This window comes from Scophthalmus maximus, chromosome 17, assembly GCF_022379125.1.
Source record: "Scophthalmus maximus strain ysfricsl-2021 chromosome 17, ASM2237912v1, whole genome shotgun sequence".
Lineage (NCBI taxonomy): Eukaryota > Metazoa > Chordata > Actinopteri > Pleuronectiformes > Scophthalmidae > Scophthalmus > Scophthalmus maximus.
In genome coordinates this window covers 133,410-154,157 of record NC_061531.1, presented here as the reverse complement: position 1 = coordinate 154,157, position 20,748 = coordinate 133,410, and the positions used below count along the sequence as shown (strand labels likewise).

Genomic DNA, 20,748 nt, shown 5'->3' with positions numbered 1-20,748 from the left:
AAAATAGAAATGTGTGACTGTCAATGAAAAATGTTTCTACATCTATAGATGAACTTCAAAACATGTTCTTCTAAGTGATGTTTTTCTGCCACTAAAACACCAAACCTCGTACTGTGGCAGAAAAAAAGTGTAAACCTCATATCTGGATTTGCCCATAGGGGTGAAGTAATGTATCTGTGAAGTTTAACTTGAAGGTGAACTTTTATACACAAATTTGCACCCTTACCATAACGCCTGAGACACAGGGTGAGGTTGAATTGCCAAATTGGCTTAGGAAGTTTCCTAAATCTTGACGTCGACCGGAAGTATTTGATCAGCAGCCATGATAAGAGCTGTTTGGATTCTCTAAATGCATAGGAAAGGAGCTTCAATGCTTCCTTTCCTATCTCCTTTAGCATAAGGTACACGCATAGGAAGGTCCCAATGCGAAAGGATAGGAGATATAGGCGATGCCTTTTTTTTTTTTTTTTCATATTTCTTTCTTTCTTTACTTCTTTCTTTCTTATGTGTGAATGCTGAGGCATTCTGTATGAATGCCGAGTCTTTTTTCTTTGACCAAATTACTCTTATCTATCGCGATCACCTTGGCACAGTGGCCTGTGCTGTCGCCTTCCAGCTAGAAGACGAATCTTGGTTCGAATCCAGGTTCACATGATCTGTCTCAGCAATAAGTGCTTCGCTGTGCGTTTGCAGCGGTCAATCCTGTGCATTCACACATTGAATTTCTGCAGGAAATGCGCTTCTCGTTTACATCTGATATCACATGGTGGTAAAACACACTGAAACATGCTGATGGAGCCCCTGTGTTTTTTGTAGTCCATCTTTGGAAATTTGTAGTTTCACACGTCAATAACATCTGCCGTCGCGTGATGACGAGTCAGATTCCATACCACTGCTGTCGGCGCTTCTTAAGTCCTATGAATCCTCCTTTATACCTTTCCTTGACCTCTTGACGTTTTCCACTGAGGTCAAGGAATAGTAGATAGGAAGGACATTTCGACACCACCCACACGCTTACCTCACCTGTGCGTGATGGCTACTTCACTGAACTGCTGCTGATAGCACATATGTCGAAGCTGACACTAATTATTAATTCGTGAATTGTCTACATAGCTAAATAATTGCAGCTTTCAGAGTTTGGGGGAAAACAGTCAGAGAGTGATGAAACCTAGACTTTTCGTGGACGATCTCATGTCGTGCTGTTAAAATTAGTTTGATAGGGAGAATATTAAGGAAGCAGGCAGAGAATTTGAAATGTTTCACATATTCCTCCAAAGTTATATAAGTAGCATCAAATTCTGTCATGCTAAATGATTTGGATTTAAGTGGTTGCATGAACAATAAAAACCCTATATCTAATGTAAAGGTACTGACAACTTGTCAAATTCTCTGAAATTTGTTCCATTTTTCATAGGAGGGAGAATGAATTTCTCTGTTACTGTCTGGTATGAACCAGTGACGTAAGCAAAATTATAGACATTATATCATATTCAGGCCAACAGAACCAGCAGCGCATTGGCTCTACAGTGCACGGCACTGTTGAGTAACCATTTTTACCCAGCCCACCAACAAACTGTGTGAGTGTGTACAAAATAACTCAACACCTAGATGGATTTTCATCAAACATGGTGGGAATATTACATAGATAACTGGCGCACCTTTTGGAGAATTCCTGGTCTGATGCGGAGAGACGGCATTCATCCAACTTTGGATGGTGCAGCTCTCATTTGTAGAAACCTGACTCGGTTACCTAGACGGTCAACCCCGTGACTTTTCAGAGTTGGGACCAGGAAGCAGAGTTGCAGTCTTACACGCTTCTCTGCGCTTCTATTACAGCAGTCACCCCCACAAAACCCCATAGAAACTGTTTCTGCCCCACGACCACTTCAACTATCTAATCCAAAGGGAAATAAAAGAGGTGTAATTCACACAAATCTCATAAAGATCAACACAAAGCCTATAAATGAACCTAACAATAGAACAATAAAATGTGGATTATTTAATATTAGGTCACTCCCATCTAAATCTTTGTTAGTGAATGATCTGATAACTGATCAGCACGTTGATTTATTCTGTATGACTGAAACCTGGCTACAGCCAGAAGAATATGTTAGTTTAAATGAATCAACACCTCCCTCTTATAATAATACTCATATTCCTCGGACCACAGGACGAGGAGGAGGAGTAGCAGCAATCTACCAAGCAGACTTATTGCTTAACGCTCGACTTAACCATAGTTTTAACTCATTTGAAAGCCTAACTCTTAGCCTCCTTCACCCTAGCTGGAATTGTCAAAAACCAGTTATTGTAGTCGTTGTTTATCGACCACCAGGCCCTTACTCTGAATTTTTATCTGAATTTTCAGACTTTTTATCTGAGTTGGTGCTTAGCACAGATAAAGTTATTATAGTGGGTGACTTCAACGTTCATGTGGATGTTGCCAACGACAGTCTTAGTTCTGCCTTTAATTCGCTCATAGACTCAATTGGTTTTACTCAACATGTAAACAAACCCACTCACTGTTTTAATCACACCCTCGACCTCGTTCTGACCTATGGCATAGACATTGACAATCTTATAGTATTTCCTCAAAACCCTCTGTCCGATCACTACTTAGTTACATTTGAATTCTCCATTATTAACTTTACTGAATTTGGAGAAAAGTTCTATTACAGCAGGTGTCTATCAGAAAACTCTGTTAGTAAATTCAAAGAAACAGTTCCTTCGTTATTTACTCTACTGCCATGTGTCGATACAGTGCAGGATCGTTATCAAAACTTTACTCCCATACAAATTGATGATGTTGTTGATAGTGCAGCAGCCTCACTACGTTCCACACTTGACACTGTCGCCCCTCTGAAAAAGAAGACAGTCAAACAGAGGAGGATAGCTCCATGGTTTAATGCACAGACACGCGCTTTAAAACAGACGTCACGTAGGTTAGAAAGGAAGTGGCGTTCCAATAGTCTAGATGATTCTCACCTAGACTGGAAAAATAGTTTAATTACATATAAGAAAGCCCTCCGAAATGCCAGAACCAATTATTTTTCTTCACTAATAGAGGAAAATAAAAACAACCCCAGGTTCCTCTTCAGCACTGTAGCCAGGCTGACTGAGAGTAAAAGCTCTACTGAACAGTCTATTCCTCCAACTCTAAGTAGCAATGATTTCATGAGTTTCTTTACTAATAAGATTATTACCATCAGAGAAAAAATTTACCAGCTTCTTCCCACTAATGGCACATGGTCCAGTACTGTAGGTTCTGAACCAATAGTATCGCCTAATTTTTATTTAGAATGCTTCTCCCCTATAGATCTGGCTGAGCTGACTTCACTTGTCACTTCATCCAAGTCATCAACCTGTCTTTTAGATCCTATTCCATCAAGGCTATTTAAGGATGTATTACCTTTAATTAATAATTCCATATTAGATCAGATCAATTTATCTATATTGACAGGCTATGTACCAAAGGCCTTTAAGGTGGCAGTAGTTAAACCTCTGCTCAAAAAACCAACTCTGGACCCAGATATCTTAGCTAACTATAGACCCATATCAAACCTCCCCTTTATCTCTAAAATCCTTGAAAAAACTGTTGCTAACCAGTTATGTGACTATTTACACAGGAATAGTCTGCTTGAAGACTTTCAGTCAGGTTTTAGAAAACATCATAGTACAGAAACAGCACTACTGAAGGTTACCAACGACCTTCTCATGGCCTCAGACAGTGGATATGTTTCTATTCTCGTCCTTTTAGATCTTAGTGCTGCATTTGATACCATCGATCACAAAATTCTGTTACAGAGACTAGAACACATTGGGATTAAAGGAACAGCACTAGAATGGTTTAAGTCCTACTTATCTGATAGATTTCAGTTTGTTAACGTTAATAACAAATCTTCCATGCATACAAAAGTGAGACATGGAGTACCACAAGGTTCTGTACTGGGACCTATACTTTTCACTCTATATATACTTCCTTTAGGCAATATTATAAGAAAACGCCGCATCAATTTCCATTGCTACGCTGATGATACCCAGCTGTATTTATCTATAAAGCCAGATGAAACTAATCAGGTCGACAAACTTCTGGATTGTCTTAAAGACATAAAGCCCTGAATGACTTATAATTTTTTACTTCTAAACTCAGAAAAAACTGAGGTCATTATACTCGGCCCTAAACACCTCAGAGAAACATTATCTGATCATATAGTTACCTTGGATGGCATTACTTTGGCCTCCAGCTCTACTGTGAGAAACCTTGGAGTTACCTTTGACCAGGACATGTCCTTTGACTCACACCTAAAACAAGTCTCTAGGACAGCCTTCTTTCACCTGCGCAATATCAAGAACATTAGAAACATCCTCTCTCAAAAGGATGCTGAAAAACTAGTCCATGCTTTTGTTACTTCTAGACTGGACTACTGTAATTCATTACTGCTAGGATGCCCCAATAAGTCTGTGAAAAGCCTCCAGCTAATCCAAAATGCCGCAGCTCGAGTTCTGACAGGAACTAGAAAAAGAGATCATATTTCTCCAGTGTTAGAATCTCTGCATTGGCTTCCTGTAAAATTCAGAATAGAATTCAAACTACTGCTCCTAACATACAAAGCCCTTAATAATCAAGCTCCATCATATCTTACAGAGCTCCTAGTTTCATATTATCCCAATAGATCACTTCGCTCTGTAAATGCAGGATTACTTGTGGTTCCCAGAGTCTGTAAAAGTAGAATGGGAGGCAGAGCCTTCAGCCACCAGGCTCCTCTCCTCTGGAACCAGCTCCCAGTTTGTGTCAGGGATGCAGATACCCTGTCTACATTTAAAGTTAAACTTAAAACCTTCCTTTTTGATAAAGCTTATAGTTAGAACTGCTCAGGTGTTTAATAAACCATTTCTTTATTATGCTGTTATAGGCCTAGACTGCTGGGGAACTTATATCATGAGCATCTTTCTCCCTCTCCCGTTCTCTCCTTCTCCCTCTTTCTCTCCCTTTATATCTCTCTCCTTCTCCCACCTTTTCAATCTCTCTCTCTCTCTCTCTGCCCCCATGTATCTACATTACATGTCACTAACTCTGTTTTCTCTCTCCCCTAGTAGATCTGACCCCAGATCTGCAGGATCCAAACCCGTCATTATTATTATTACTATCATTATTATTAATAACATCATTGTAGTATCAGTTTTCACTAATTATAAGTATCAGTCTGGTAGAAATTAAAGCAACTGTTATACTACCCCCCCATCCCCCGATATGTTTACAGTACATGTCACTAACCCTGTTTGTGTTTTCTATCTCTCCTAGTGTATCTCTGACCCCAGAGCTGCAGGACCCAAACCCGTCATTATTATTATTGCTATTATTAATATTAATATTAATATCATCACTAATAATGACAACAACATAATTGTATTTTTTAATTATAAGTATCAGTCTGGTAGAGATTACAGCGGCGGTTGTACAACTGTCCTCTCTCTCTCTTCTCTCCTACTGTCTCTCCTCCCACCCTCTTTCTGCCCACCTCTCCTCTCTTCCTCCTCTCTCTCCTCACCCCAACCGGTCGAGACAGATGACCGCCCACAACAGAGTCTGGTTCTGTCAGAGATTTCTTCCTGTTAAAAGGGAGTTTTTTCTCTCCACCGTCGCCAAGTGCTTTGCTCATTGTGGGATTTGTTGGGTTTTCCCTGTAATATTGTAATATTGACCTCACTATGTAAAGTGCCTTGAGACAATGTATGTTGTGATATGGCGCTATACAAATAAAATTGAATTGAATTGAATTGAATCTTAAGGTTATAAGCTTTTGGATTTGATCAGTCAGGTGACGACGACAAAGGCACACAGTATGCTTTTACTGTACGTTTGTCACCGGAAAACGCACAGCAAAAGTGGTATCTACAGTATTAGTAGAAATATAGTATATATATATATATATATATATATATATATATATATTTATTTATTTATTTATACACACACACTCACACACACGTGCGTGCATACGCGCAGACACACACGCAAACGTGCACAGATAGCTTCAGGTGTTCATGATTACTGCCACATAGCCTTGCTTGGGAAGGCTGTTGAAAATGTTCCTTTGGTTTACTATTTTGGTTCATTTTTATTTTTACTATGGATTCTTCAGGACAATTAATACGTTCAAGAATGGGAACATGTACATTTTTTAGTGACATCTGTGGTGCTTAACATATGCCTGTTATTTGTTACATTTTACATTGGCCGTCCAGGATGTTAATGTTACACCATAAAAAGACTCAACATCTAAAAGGTGAAGTGTGCACTTCGGCTTTGTGATTTTTGAGTCGAATTGCTATACTTAATAAATAAATTAGGTCCCCCTAATTTGATCCTACTGTGTTGTTACTCTGCACTTGCTTTTTGATCATTATAGATAATAATGCAAAAATTATTATCTTAAAAAAGAGGATATAATGTCTCTCGCATCACATAAATTATGAACAGGTAGGTTTGTGGTCTTGATAGTTGGCTGGGTGAGTCAGAGAGTAATGGACCATTACTTGCTATGCGTTTGGTATGAACACGCTTTGCAGATTTGTGATTGTTGTTAAGCTATTGTCAATGCAAGTCATCACTTCCCACCCAGATGTTTCACATTAAAGGCCATCTATTGGCTTAAACAGTACAATGCCTTCTTTACTGGTATGCTAATGTCAGACTGAACTCCTGCATATATTTGTGGTTAAACGCCTAACAATGGTAAAAAAAAAAAAAAAACAACAACTAGGAATTATCCGTAAATTAAAAAATTAAAGAGAAAAGACACGACTGTTGCTGTATGGACAGAATGTTCAAAATGGGCACTGCTGAATTTACCATGTGAGCTATTATAGTCCGGGACATTTGGCTGTTAATTGAATACCAGCTTCTATTTGAAAATAGTCAGGCACAGAAAAGGACAATCCTACCTGACAGTCTCTTGGATGAGTGGGTTGGAGTGTCTTGCAGGGACGGCCTGCCTGCCTGAGCCTTAGTGGAGTATGTCATCTCTGTGGAGTTTAGGGCACCTATGGACACACACCATTAACATGTACCATATGTTTCAGACATACCCTTGCAAGAGCTAATTAGCAAAATACACATAATGCCGTGACTACAGCCATGTATGTAGCACCGGATATCTAATTGAAATGACGAAAGAAAGAAAGCCAATTGTGTTTGCCTCTGCTTCGAGAGAGTTACAGTGAAAACTCGCACTGCTCATCAAAGCAGGTGAGGCAGATGAGCCTTCAACGAGCTCTAATTAACTAAAGAAGTATGACGCATGCAGTAATAAAGAGCAACGTTTTCAAGACCAGGCAATGAAGATCTTGGACACTATTAGTTAAGAATGATCTAAGAAGATTGTTTTTGTAAATGTTTGCTAAAAGATTTGCTGTGAATAATTTGTGTGGTAAATATTTTCACAACAAATAAGCTAAAATAAATAATATGCACAGCATGTTGAAACCACGTCTTAAAGTAAAACTAAAACAAAACAAATTTTCTAGATTCAGACTTGTGAAAAACAGTGTGCTTATAAAGAGCTGATTCTCTTATGTACATGTCGAAAATAAACATAAGATATAGAAGATACTGTAACTCCCTCGAGACAGTATCTCGAGGGAGTTAAACCATTAATTAAACCATTTCTTCTACTGGTTTAATTGCAGTCTTCACTCCAAATCCACCGTGAAAACTACACACAACAACAAATAAGCAAAAATAAATAATATGCACAGCATGTTGAAACCACGTCTTAAAGTAATACAAAAACAAAACAAATTATCTTCTTGGCTGTGTGCTACAAACAAGGGAATAATTCTTCAGTCTTCATAAGTCCATATAACCTTTAAATCTTAGGTGAGCATAAAACTTGTAAAAAAGGTGTCCAACCTTTCTGTTCACTTGCTTGTCAATCTCAATCACACGAGAGCAGCACAATGCGACTTCAAATAATGTCTATGGAGATTTTAAAATAAAAGTAAATTCTTTGAGGCCTATTAAAATAAGGTAAATTAAATGCAACACATACGTTATCAAATATAACAAATGGCCTCAGAAAATTAAGGATAATACAAATTATGAACATAACATAATGGTTACAGTTACACTCCCACCAAATCAAATCAACCTTAATGTGGGATTGTTTGGTTTGAGTAAACACTTCACCATCACAATTAACATTTCCTGTTATTAACAAAGTAACATGGAATTTCAGGTAACAATTACAAACATTTACACCTTAGTCTGACTCAAGCAGAGTAACAACAAAGGTCTATCAAGGACCTTCAAGTTGCGTTTGTTCTTGTACCACTTTTGTCTTGATTGTAAGTTCAAAACACGTTCTTATTTTATTTTTTCCTAGTAGTACTTTTAATCTTGCTTTCGTCTCCTTTCAAGACAGTTCAGGCTAAGTATTGCGCATATCTTGTTGTTAGGTAATTTAGGTCTTTAATCTTTAAACGGTAAAGGTATTTCGTAGTGACCACTGTCCTTTTGTTTATTGATTTCTCCCAAACTTGACAGGAACTTGAAATATTCTTGTGACACAGGATTGTTTTCTCCAGCTCTTTCTGAGAAGTCTGATTGGAGAACCTTGAAGTCCCCCTCCAGTCAAAAAAGTGTTTTTCTTCTGTTTCTGTCCTCTAAAATTTCTGACATTTACTATAGGGACTTGTATCAGAGCAAATTTTGTCACTATAGAGGTGTTTTCACATTCCTCTCCTGGAGGAGGAGATTTTTGTGCACCCCTTTGAAATTTCAAATCCAAACGAATCCTGGGCAAGCTACATTTGGTACGTCACTGATACGACAACCAATTGCTGTGTGCGATTGAATATGCAAATGTAGACAACAGGGCTCCAGACTGCAAGACTTTTTTTGTTCTTCCGAGGGAGCAAGTCTGCCAGTGTATGCCAATGTGTGTCAGAGGGGCAAGAGTCTGGGAGTGATTAGTCAACTGCGGGTGTCACGTCAAAGTTCGCAGTCGCTCCGATTTCCAGTCTCCACCACCTCCTCTGCCGTGCGTGCGGGTCTCGTCTCCCGACTCGCCTTCCATGTTCTCCTGCACCCGTGGTCGGCCTCAGGGCTGGTGTGGTTTAACCGGAACGGCGCGATCTTTTAACCCTTTCACTGCGGCGCCGTCCAGACCTGACGTGTAGGTGTTGCCCCTTTTCTCTCCTCCAGTCCAAGCGTCGCACCTCGCCGGCCGCGATCACACCGACATCAGTTTCCTCAAGCTGTGACGCGAATGTATTACGGCATAGCACAGCAGCAGCTGTGGTGGGCGGGGTTTTAAAAACTTTTTTGGGGGGGGATAAACAATGTTAAACAAAATATTAGGCATAGCACATTATTTTTATATACTTTAAAACGTGCCTGGAGTGGGTCTTCAAGGATGTCTGAGGGGGTTATTTCTTTCACTTAAGTACTGCTCACGTAGTGCTCTTCAGTTTTGAGATTGACAGAAGTCTCCGCACCTGGTGTAACTTGTCTTACTACAATGCGATGGCTGATTTCAATGTCGTCACCGTAGTCTACACAGGGATTTCCATGGCCAACAATACTCCTACCAAGGTCTGTGAGCTGTGCATATGGCTGATTTTCTTTGCCAGACTGCTTGTGAGCAGTTGTATCCAATGAGCAAACCTATTTCACAGTCTTGTAGAGCTGCAATATCTTCTTGAAGGTTCTCTAAATGGGACCAAGCTTTTGCAGTCTCATCTGTTGGTATCAGTTCTGTTGGCTGGAATAAACTCACGTGTAGACTGGTGGTAGGGAGAGTGTTCTTGAGGTAATAGTAGAGAGCCTGAGCTTGTCTTTTTCTTTATTTGCTTCCAAATCTTCAGCTACTTCAGTCAAAATAAAGGTTGTGTCACTTTGAGAATACAGAAGAGCATACACAAGAACTTCTTGTGCTGGTTGAGATGGGGATGAGTGCCAGACAGGAATTATTGCAGCTGTTTGTGTGTTAGCTTCATCACGTATGACTTTTTGAAGTAGCAGTTGTCGTTTCTTCTCTTTGTTTTGATTGAGGTCTTTCTTCTGACCTTTGTCTTGTATTTTGCTAACTTGCAGTGGTCTTTGTGCTTCGTCAGTTCGTTCTGCATGCAGACAGGTAGGATGACGCTTATGGTCGCATATACACCTACTGATACAGCTCTTTGAGTGGTGACCAGACTTTAGACAACCAAAGCATAGCCTGCTGGTTAAAATGAACTTGATTCTGTCTGAAATTGCTTTCTACATTAAATTCCTGCATTTGTGCAAAGTATATCCTCTCTTCTCACAGAAATTGCATGTTATGATAGTCCTTTAATGTGAACGTGTGGTCAATGTCTTTGCTCCAATGCTTTGAGGTTTCTGGTATTTTGTTTTTTCAGTTTCAGCTTGTTTCAATGACTGCACTGATGTGACAGGGTTGCAGCCAATTTTGGCTTCTTTTGAGAGAAAATTGACAAATTGACTTAAGGAAGGGAATTGGTTACTCCCTTCTTGTACTTCCATAACCTTCCGGTTCCATCTCACTGTTAGCCAGTCGGGTAACTTATAGAGAATTCTCCTGTTTTCATTAAGTCATTCAAGAGTTCCAATGCCTTGATGTGAACCATGGCAGCCTCGCAACTACGGGGGGAATCACAGAACTCTCTGAGCTCAAAGCTGTCCTTAGTTCCCATCTTTCATTTGAGGAGGTGGTCACAGTTTGTAGTATAGGAGTCTTATACAGGGGTTGAGTACTTGTGGGATCTTCTGCCATCTCCAGTTTTATAGTGTTTCTCACTTGGTCCTACACGTGTATTCGTGCTTGTGCTGCTTTCTTTCACTGCCTCCAAATGTTGTATCTTTCTCAGTTTTTCCTCCAGAGTCCTTTGTAGAGCTGCATGCTCCTCTTCCAATTGAGCTTTAATTTTTGTTTCCTCCTCTTCTCTCTGTAATCTTTGTTTCACTTCTTCTGCTTCTCTTTCTAAACAACTTTTAAGTGCTGCTGCTTCATGATCAGCTACCTTCCTTTTAGCTTCTGCTTCTAGCAATGTAGCTCCAAATGTTCTCTTTCTTTTTCTTGAAACACTTTCAGAACAGCTTGGCTTGCAGGAGTGTCTGCAGCAGGTTCTGGTCGTTAAACAGAAGACCTTCTTGAATGATCTGAGGTGCTTTTTAAGATAGAGGTGAAAGAACCTGATTTACTGATACTTGAGTTGAAGAGAGAGCCCACTTCTGGCCACTCTTTTTTTACTTCTGGAACATTTCCATCTAGCCAACTTGTGACTCTGGATACAATGAAATTAGAAACCTATACATACAGATCCACTCTACGACGTGTGTCCTGATCTCAAGTTGAATGTTGCGTAGTTCATCATAAACACGCTGGACATCTGCAGAAAGACCTATGACATCACCAATGATATTGTGAAGCAGATCTTCTGATAAAGGTTCTGTTGATTGTGACAAAGACTGCTTCGAAGATTTAACTTGTATTCTCCACTAGTTGTAAATGTAAGTCCCTTCTTCGTTAGAGATTGATTGATTCTTTTACCACGTTTGGGTTGTTTCGCTTCCTCGTCGGACTTCAGCTCCACCCACCTTTCTTTCTTCAGGTTGATCTTGGGAATTTGCACTATCCCTTACACTGTCTCTTATCTGACTTGTAGGCTGTGTTAGTTCTGACATTGTGGAATCAGTGCTTTTAAATTTTGTACAGCAAAGTAGGTAATTTGCAAATAGAAAATATATTTACCAAGCATACTTCAATGTCAACTTCAACACTAACTCAAATGTTAATGTCACTTAAATGTTGGCACTTAAAAGTTTAAACAAATGAAATATTACGACTTACAATCAATGTCCAAACTTGCACTAAGAAATTTAAAATTTACAAAAATTCTACCTTGAATATTGTATTTGAAATACACTAAATAAGTAAAAAACAAAATATCAAATGGCAGTAAGCATCCACTTCTTATTACCAAGAACACGCTTTAAATTTGATATAAACAAAGTTGGATTGAAAAACGTATTGACCCTTTAACTTTGGAACCCTTCAACTCTCTACAAATACAAGCTTCACTTAATTTGAAGAAATAAGAAAGAAATAACCCCCTCAGACATCCTTGAAGACCCACTCCAGGCACGTTTTAAAGTATATAAAAATAATGTGCTATGCCTAATATTTTGTTTAACATTGTTTATCCCCCCCAAAAAAAGTTTTTAAAACCCCGCCCACCACAGCTGCTGCTGTGCTATGCCGTAATACATCCGCGTCACAGCTTGAGGAAACTGATGTCGGTGTGATCGCGGCCGGCGAGGTGCGACGCTTGGACTGGAGGAGAGAAAAGGGGCAACACCTACACGTCAGGTCTGGACGGAGCCGCGGTGAAAGGGTTAAAAGATCGCGCCGTTCCGGTTAAACCACACCAGCCCTGAGACCGACCACGGGTGCAGGAGAACATGGAAGGCGAGTCGGGAGACGAGACCCGCACGCACGGCAGAGGAGGTGGTGGAGACTGGAAATTGGAGCGACTGCGAACTTTGACGTGACACCTGCAGTTGACTAATCACTCCCAGACTCTTGACCCTCTGACACACATTGGCATACACTGGCAGACTTGCTCCCTCGGAAGAACAAAAAAAGTCTTGCAGTCTGGAGCCCTGTTGTCTACATTTGCATATTCAATCGCACACAGCAATTGGTTGTCGTATCAGTGACGTACCAAATGTAGCTTGCCCAGGATTCGTTTGGATTTGAAATTTCAGAGGGGTGCACAAAAATCTCCTCCTCCAGGAGGAAAACACCTCTATAGTGACAAAATTTGCTCTGATACAAGTCCCTATAGTAAATGTCAGAAATTTTAGAGGACAGAAACAGAAGAAAAACACTTTTTTGACTGGAGGGGGACTTCAAGGTTCTCCAATCAGACTTCTCAGAAAGAGCTGGAGAAAACGATCCTGTGTCACAAGAATATTTCAAGTTCCTGTCAAGTTTGGGAGAAATCAATAAACAAAAGGACAATGGTCACTACGAAATACCTTTACCGTTTAAAGATTAAAGACCTAAATTACCTAACAACAAGATATGCGCAATACTTAGCCTGAACTGTCTTGAAAGGAGACGAAAGCAAGATTAAAAGTACTACTAGGAAAAAATAAAATAAGAACGTGTTTTGAACTTACAATCAAGACAAAAGTGGTACAAGAACAAACGCAACTTGATAGACCTTTGTTGTTATTCTGCTTGAGTCAGACTAAGGTGTAAATGTTTGTAATTGTTACCTGAAATTCCATGTTACTTTGTGAATAACAGGAAATGTTAATTGTGATGGTGAAGTGTTTACTCAAACCAAACAATCCCACATTAAGGTTGATTTGATTTGGTGGGAGTGTAACTGTTACCATTATGTTATGTTCATAATTTGTATTATCCTTAATTTTCTGAGGCCATTTGTTATATTTGATAACGTATGTGTTGCATTTAATTTTACCTTATTTTAATAGGCCTCAAAGAATTTACTTTTATTTTAAAATCTCCATAGACATTATTTGAAGTCGCATTGTGCTGCTCTCGTGTGATTGAGATTGACAAGCAAGTGAACAGAAAGGTTGGACACCTTTTTTACAAGTTTTATGCTCACCTAAGATTTAAAGGTTATATGGACTTATGAAGACTGAAGAATTATTCCCTTTTTGTAGCACACAGCCAAGAAGATAATTTGTTTTGTTTTTGTATTACTTTAAGACATGCTGTGCATATTATTTATTTTTGCTTATTTGTTGTTGTGTGTAGTTTTCACGGTGGATTTGGAGTGAAGACTGCAATTAAACCAGTAGAAGAAATGGTTTAATTAATGGTTTAACTCCCTCGAGATACTGTCTCGAGGGAGTTACAGTATCTTCTATATCTTATGTTTATTTTCGACATGTACATAAGAGAATCAGCTCTTTATAAGCACACTGTTTTTCACAAGTCTGAATCTAGAACTTGTGTTTAAACGTGGTATCTGTGTATACAGTATGTCATGTATATGTTTTATATATTTTCTGAGGGAATCTAACTTAAGGCTAGTCCTACAGCATCTCAGATGATTAACTTTTGATCAGTCAAAGGTCATGGTCAATAAAAATATGGTCTGAAGAACACATTTTACAACATATCTTCAAAAATAATAGAGAAACAATTTAAAGATTATATAGATCAAAAAAATTTGTAGCATAATCAATCCTACTTCAACAACAAAAATTGCAGATGCTTTCTATTTCATTTAACATCACCAGTGACATAATACATCTGCAAATGTGTTAATGATTGTGTTGGGATGAAAGTATGGATGAATGGACAGTAGAGGCTCTATTGGGGATAAGCAGTATGGATAAGAGTAGAAGAACTGTTAAAATCCCCATTAGGGGTGCATTGATCGACCGGCCAATTGGCCAATTGCTCGCCCGGACTCCACTACTACAACTCCATCCTAGGGGAAACACATGTTTGTGTACACGGTGAATTATAGTTTTGTTTTTGTTTTTTTTGGGGGGGGGGGGGGGGGCGGGGGGGGATTGCAATAAGTGCAGCCCTAATACCCATCCATACATTTAAGTCGCCTCAGCATCTAGTAACCTAGATGGGAAGAAAAATCGTAATTCAGATTGTGGATTGTGATTCTATCCCAAAAGATCTTGATATGATGGTCATTTGTCATTGTCCCAATTCAATAAATTCCCATCATACCGAAGCCTCACAGTACCTGCAGCCAGGTTAAAGGTCCTTCCCTTTATGGAGCTTTCAACAGGAGAAAACCAGTTTAAAACAGAGCCAACCAGAGGAATCTGTCTCAGCATCCCCTAAAACACACAGACACAGAAGAAGTCAAACATTACAGTGGATTGGATTTGTATAGTCTCAAACACCTTCACACACTCAATGACGTAAGAGAGCACAAAAACATGTTAGTTTTAGCATACTGAGGGTCGCGCGCGCGCACGCACACACACACACACACACACACAGACACACACACACACACACACACACACACACACACACACACACACACACACACACACACACACACACACACACACACACACACACACACACACACACACACACACACACACACACACACACACACACCTCTTCTATGAGTTTCTCCTCATTGGCCTTTTGCAGCTGCAGCTCAGCCTCCAGGATTCCTTTCCTCACTACCTCTGTCATGTTCTCCAACAGCTGCACAGGAAGTGGTCACAATGTTAAGAAATGTCTGTAACAAAAATAATGTTTTTTCCCAAAAAAGCCAACAAAATTTGTTCCCACTTAAATAACTTATTTTGATACACTGATAAATTGGCAACCTGTCCAGGCTGTACCCTGCCTCTCGCCTTATGTCAGTTTGGATAAGCCTTAATTATTGATAAGATATGAACAAAAGTTTAACTGGGAGTAGTCAGGAGGAAGTAGTCAGCTAGAAGGAGTATCACCTTGTTAGTTGGTTGGAACTAAAGGAACACTCAGTCCAGTCAGGATTGTACAGTGCTGTTACAGAATGGAGAATCTTTGGCTGTGTACTGGGTGTAAAGTCAGAGGCATTAACCAATGCATTCAAAGAATTTTTCACATTCACATGCAGTAAACTGCTATTACGTACACACAGAAAGAAAGCAGCACTGCAACACTCGCAGGCTAATGCAGACGGAATATAGCAGGGATCAAGATAAAAAGGATTCTATTTTGTTTTATATAATTTTTTGCCAAAACCCATCAATAAATATGGAAACAAGATCAGTGGAAAATTAAAAAGCAGCTCTTACCTGACTATTAAGACTTTACCATTCAATATTCACAAGGGATGGGAAAATAAATTGAAATTCAATATATCGCGGTCAAAAATGTAATAATCCATTTCGTAAGTCAGAAAAGGATATCGCGAAATTTCCTGGTATAATGAGATGATCTGGGATGAAAACCACTAAAATATCCCTTCTGTAATTACACACTTTACGCAACAGAGGGCTCAATTGCCATTGTATGCAATTGGGCCTACAACTGGACGTTACGGAACTGAAGAGACAAACAACAGCAGGAAAACCGTTTGTGATGAGAAGCAGCCCACTGTATTATTGATTTTGCCGCTCGTGAGCATGATAGTGACGAGCATGTCACCCCAAGAGGGGGATTCCCCCGTTGCGAGATGGAAGCGCGCCCTTCTGAAAGACATATCTGCTTGCCTCTATGGCCAAAGCCATATACCTTTTGATCTCTGCAGCATCTGTGCATAGGAAGGATATCTTTTCAAACGCAGATGAAATTGTTACCTCCCAAAGTCTCTGCTGTCTCCAGAAAATGTGCATTATTTGATTTTTCTCAACAAAATTATGCACGATGCTAAGGATGTGAAGTAAAGCTGCGCCTACATGTGATAACATCTTACAGCAGAGTTAACTTCTGTGGCCTCAAGCAGTATATTTCCAGCAAAATTTAGGCTTAGAATTTATTTTGCATTTTAAATGGCTGAAAATCAAATATCAGTTCTGAATATTCATACTTTATTGTCTATTATAATCGAATTGTGGTGATATTGAATCCCAAACCTCATATCCTATATTGAACTGAATCATGAGATAACTGTATCATCCCATCCCTATTAAGTATTTACATTTACTTATTATCTATTTTATTATTTCTCTATTGAGTCACTTTTATGTCATTCTTTTGTTCTTTATTGTGAAAGTTGCTTTCATAAATATATTTTCCTCTTTGTTTTTACTTTCCTGTTGTCATTAGATACAATTACTTACTTAAATGGTTTGGAAACTCAAAAAACATGCTTAGGCCTGATGTGAAAAGTTTCTGTTGGGTTATCCAAATATTGTATCTGATACTTAATTACACCTAAGACAAATAATTGAACTGGTAAAGTTTGTGTCATATTGTGGGCTATGATTACACAATGACCCACAATCACCATGATCATTCCAATGATACTAATCCAAATATAGTTTCTAATTAGTCAGACTTGACTGTGGAGCTAATGACTGACTTTGACTATTGATTTAATATTTGAAAATACTTTTTGCGACTGTCTAATGACCATCAGGTACCATATAGATTAATTAGCAGCCAGTTACCCTTCCACTCTCCTCTATGTCCCTCCCCAGGGCGGCGATTGTATCCACTAGTTCTGAAACATCAACGTCCTCAGTCACCATGCCCACAAAGATAGTGTACTTCGCCGCTCCAAACTCAGGACCTGGGAAGACAAGAACACATCAATGAGGAGAGAAACAACAGACAGATACTGTCAGTCACATTGATCAAAGTCCTCTCAGATAGGAACCAGTACTAACCAGTGGAGAAGATGATGTCCGTGTCAAGGTCCTGTAGTTTCCTTAGAAGCTCATTGTTAATTTTTTCCAGAACCTGCTTCCTCCTGCTCTCATCCATTCCCTCAGCCTGTGGCTCATACCTGAACATCAACACGTGTCTGAGTCCGACTGGCCACATCACTGATGGATTTGCTGATGGCTCATAGTATTCTGCTGTTGAAGCCCTAACTAATGACCATTGTGATAGTTAGGGATTCTTACCTCCTCTTCTAAAAGTGAGTTGACTAATACATTTCCCACCCACGTAATCACTAATGTACTACTTCACCTCATTAATCTGAGGAAACTGACCATTTATCAACTTCACTTCTGAACATATCCCACTTTTATCCACTATGACAACATTAACTACCTCATTTATTCAAACTAGAGCTCGATGGATTTTGGGGTGTCAATATTAGGGAGTAGAAAACTATACATAATGATAAAATTATATATCAGCCAACATATATATCAAAATATATTTAAAAAATATGTCAGTGATTCCTAACATGTCGTTATCAAACTCTTCTGAGAAAGAAATGTTATTGAGTCTTGATATTTTACAGTTTAACCATAAACTTCATTATAAATAACTATAAAAAAACACAAATGCAACCATGTAAAGTATACAGAACTTGATTTTTTTTAAACGTAAAATGTAAACATAAATGCACATCTTTTCTACATTGTTTATACTCTAAAATAAAAATGTCATAACAGTGAATGTCAGAAAACATAAACGGATGCCGATATGTCTGTAAAAGGCTCATATCGACTGATATTATTGGCCAACCGATTGGTATAATCATCTGTTAATCAACTTACTTCTGCAGAACATATCAAGTGTTTCCATTATGAAAAAATCCCAAATCTGCTCTAAACCCTTCATGCAGTTGGCCTAAAAGAAAAGTAAAAATGTAGGATGCGCTTGCTGGTCTGGTGTTTTTTACTGACTGATCTAATAAAAGAAAAATCTTCTCTTCAACTTAAAAGTTGAAGGTTCAATAAATATATTTATTGAATATCTATATTTATTGTCTTTGTGCATGAAAGATGATATATTACAGAGCTCTTCATGGTCTTGATCCTTTTCAGTCTTACCGGACAACTCCCAGGCCAGGCCAGCTGATGTCGTCTACGTATCTGAGTGAGGCTGAGTGTCGGTGGCTCTCCTCTCTGAAATCCTGTCTGAGGCACATAGTGGAGCTCATCACAGGCACAAGCTCGGACAGCCTCTCCACCAGCTCCTCAACATCCTCTGGCTGGGTCCCCAGGACTGGGTGGGAGAGAGAAGTCAGAGTCACCACTGTTTCCTGGTGATGTTTTAACTCATTAAAAATAAATCAAGCCAGAATGTTGTGTTTGCGTGTCTGTATGTGTCCATGTTACCTGCAGCAGTCAGTAGGGGGCTGAAGCGAACACAGGTACCCTCGTCTTCGAGCTCCACCACATCTACTCCACTGGTGGGAACTAACTGGGCTAGCTGCTCTCCCAGCTACACACAGGAACATTTAACAGGAATACACAAATCATACCAAGTGTTGAAAGTACTGTAAATAAAAGCACACTAGCAGTAAATTGCATTTGGAGGCGTCTGATTGGTCCCAAATTCAATCTTTAGCAGGACAACGAGCCCAAACACACTGAGTCCTAAAGAACTGTGTCCAGAGACAAGAGGAACGAGTCCTGCAGCAGATGGTCTGGACCCCCCAGAGACATGATCTCAGCATCATGGAGTCAGGGTGGTCACATCAGGAGACAGAACAACTGTGGTAGGTTCTCCAACCAAACTGCCATGTTCCATTAAAGAGCTGTGTGCAAGTGAACTGAGGAGAACTGGTGCTGTTTTAAAGGCAAACAGTGGTAACAGCAATTCATGAACCGATTCCGTTCTTTTCTGTTCTCTAGTAGCAAGTCAACTGATAAATACAAACTATTCATTGTGTTATTTTTACTTTTAGTTGCCTAAAAGATATGCACTGTACTCATGTGAACACGATCTTTCTGTGCAAAGAGAGATGCAAAGTATCATAACATGATAAATGGAAACCACGTAAACTATACATGGGTGTCGGACCATTGTATGTGCCATTTTACTGTCTCTAAATCAGCACATCTGTCTATTCACTTGGTGGTACTTTCAGAGCGCCGTCAGTCAAATCCATTCTGCTTGAGGAATGCCTGAATTAATTAAACTCCTCAAATCGATTCCACTTGATTTGCGTGTGCTCACATACTGTCACTATAGAAGCTTGGCATACAAGTGAATGTTAATAAAATGTTCACCTGTTGCTTTTAAAGGCATCATGTAAGTATTAGATGCTGTTGTGTTAACTTTTAGGAAACTTTGCCAGGTGGTGGTACTTGTTTTAAGCTATAAAAGCAATTGCTTATGTAATGAGAGTTGCCTCAAATTCCGGACCTCTGGCATGGGAGACGGACGCATTATCAAAGGAGCTAAAGCCCATGGGCTCAAATATCAGTTGCTAGCACGTCTTTTAAGGTGTTGGGGAATGAGCTTTACACTTCACAGCATTCGACTGGCTGGCCTCCGTTACATTTAAGGCACCAGAATATAGGAAATGGCATCTACTCTTTCTGGGGGAGGACCCACTCAGATTCTTTTGGCTTCTGACACTCATGAAACTATACAGTATAACAATAGAATATGGCAGCTCAGATCTACCCTGTTGATGTTTTAAGTTCAGCTCTAGTTGAGCCATAAATCATTGTTAGAACTAATGTCAGTGTATGTAAAAACAAGTTGACCTTAAGACCAATGTAGCCTCACCGTAGCGTGCAATATGAACTTTAGCCACTAGATGCTACTAAATCATGCACAATGACCTTTAACAATGGCATCCATCTGGGGACATATTTGTGTCCATCTGCTGAATGTATATGAACACAATATGCACTCCTTTTTAATTTTGTTCTCCACCAACCCCTGAGAAATATATCTGGCAGTCAAGTCGCTCGATTAGGCTGGAAATTAGGTATATGAGATTAGAGTTTGCAGGTTGTAAAGTCATATAATGAGGTACAGACTGAAGAAACTTGCTGGAGCTGATGTGAACTGAACAATTCTCTGGGAGTTTGCCACTCAGTTTTTACTCATAATCATTTGATCCATTGTTGATATTAGGGATGTCCCGATCAAGTTTTTTGCCCCGATCCAATCAAGTTTTTCTGCCCCCGATCCGATTATTTTAATATCGAGTATCTGCCAATAGCGAGTCCCGATCCGATACTTGTTTTTTCCGAGATAATACAGTTGCACAGTGCACACTTCAAGTACATTAAAGTTTAAAAAAATCAATCCAATGTATATGCTTGACAATAATATAGCTCTGCAATGCATTAAGGAAAAAAGTCTGCAT

The 20,748-nt window shown here is 39.3% G+C and overlaps 1 protein-coding gene across 2 annotated transcripts in view; it reads right to left on the bottom strand.

The window, feature by feature from the left end:
• The window catches only part of pdxdc1 (pyridoxal-dependent decarboxylase domain containing 1), a 55,953-nt gene that overhangs the window by 3,656 nt on the left and 31,549 nt on the right, over positions 1-20,748 (bottom strand). For both annotated transcript variants that reach the window (XM_035614112.2, XM_047328370.1), the window contains 7 exons: positions 18,758-18,863; positions 18,470-18,644; positions 17,348-17,466; positions 17,129-17,250; positions 15,138-15,230; positions 14,749-14,845; positions 6,943-7,041 (listed from right to left, as the gene is read on the bottom strand). In XM_035614112.2, coding sequence (XP_035470005.2) covers positions 6,943-7,041; positions 14,749-14,845; positions 15,138-15,230; positions 17,129-17,250; positions 17,348-17,466; positions 18,470-18,644; positions 18,758-18,863 — 811 coding nt within the window. The remainder of the gene's footprint in view (positions 1-6,942; positions 7,042-14,748; positions 14,846-15,137; positions 15,231-17,128; positions 17,251-17,347; positions 17,467-18,469; positions 18,645-18,757; positions 18,864-20,748) is intronic.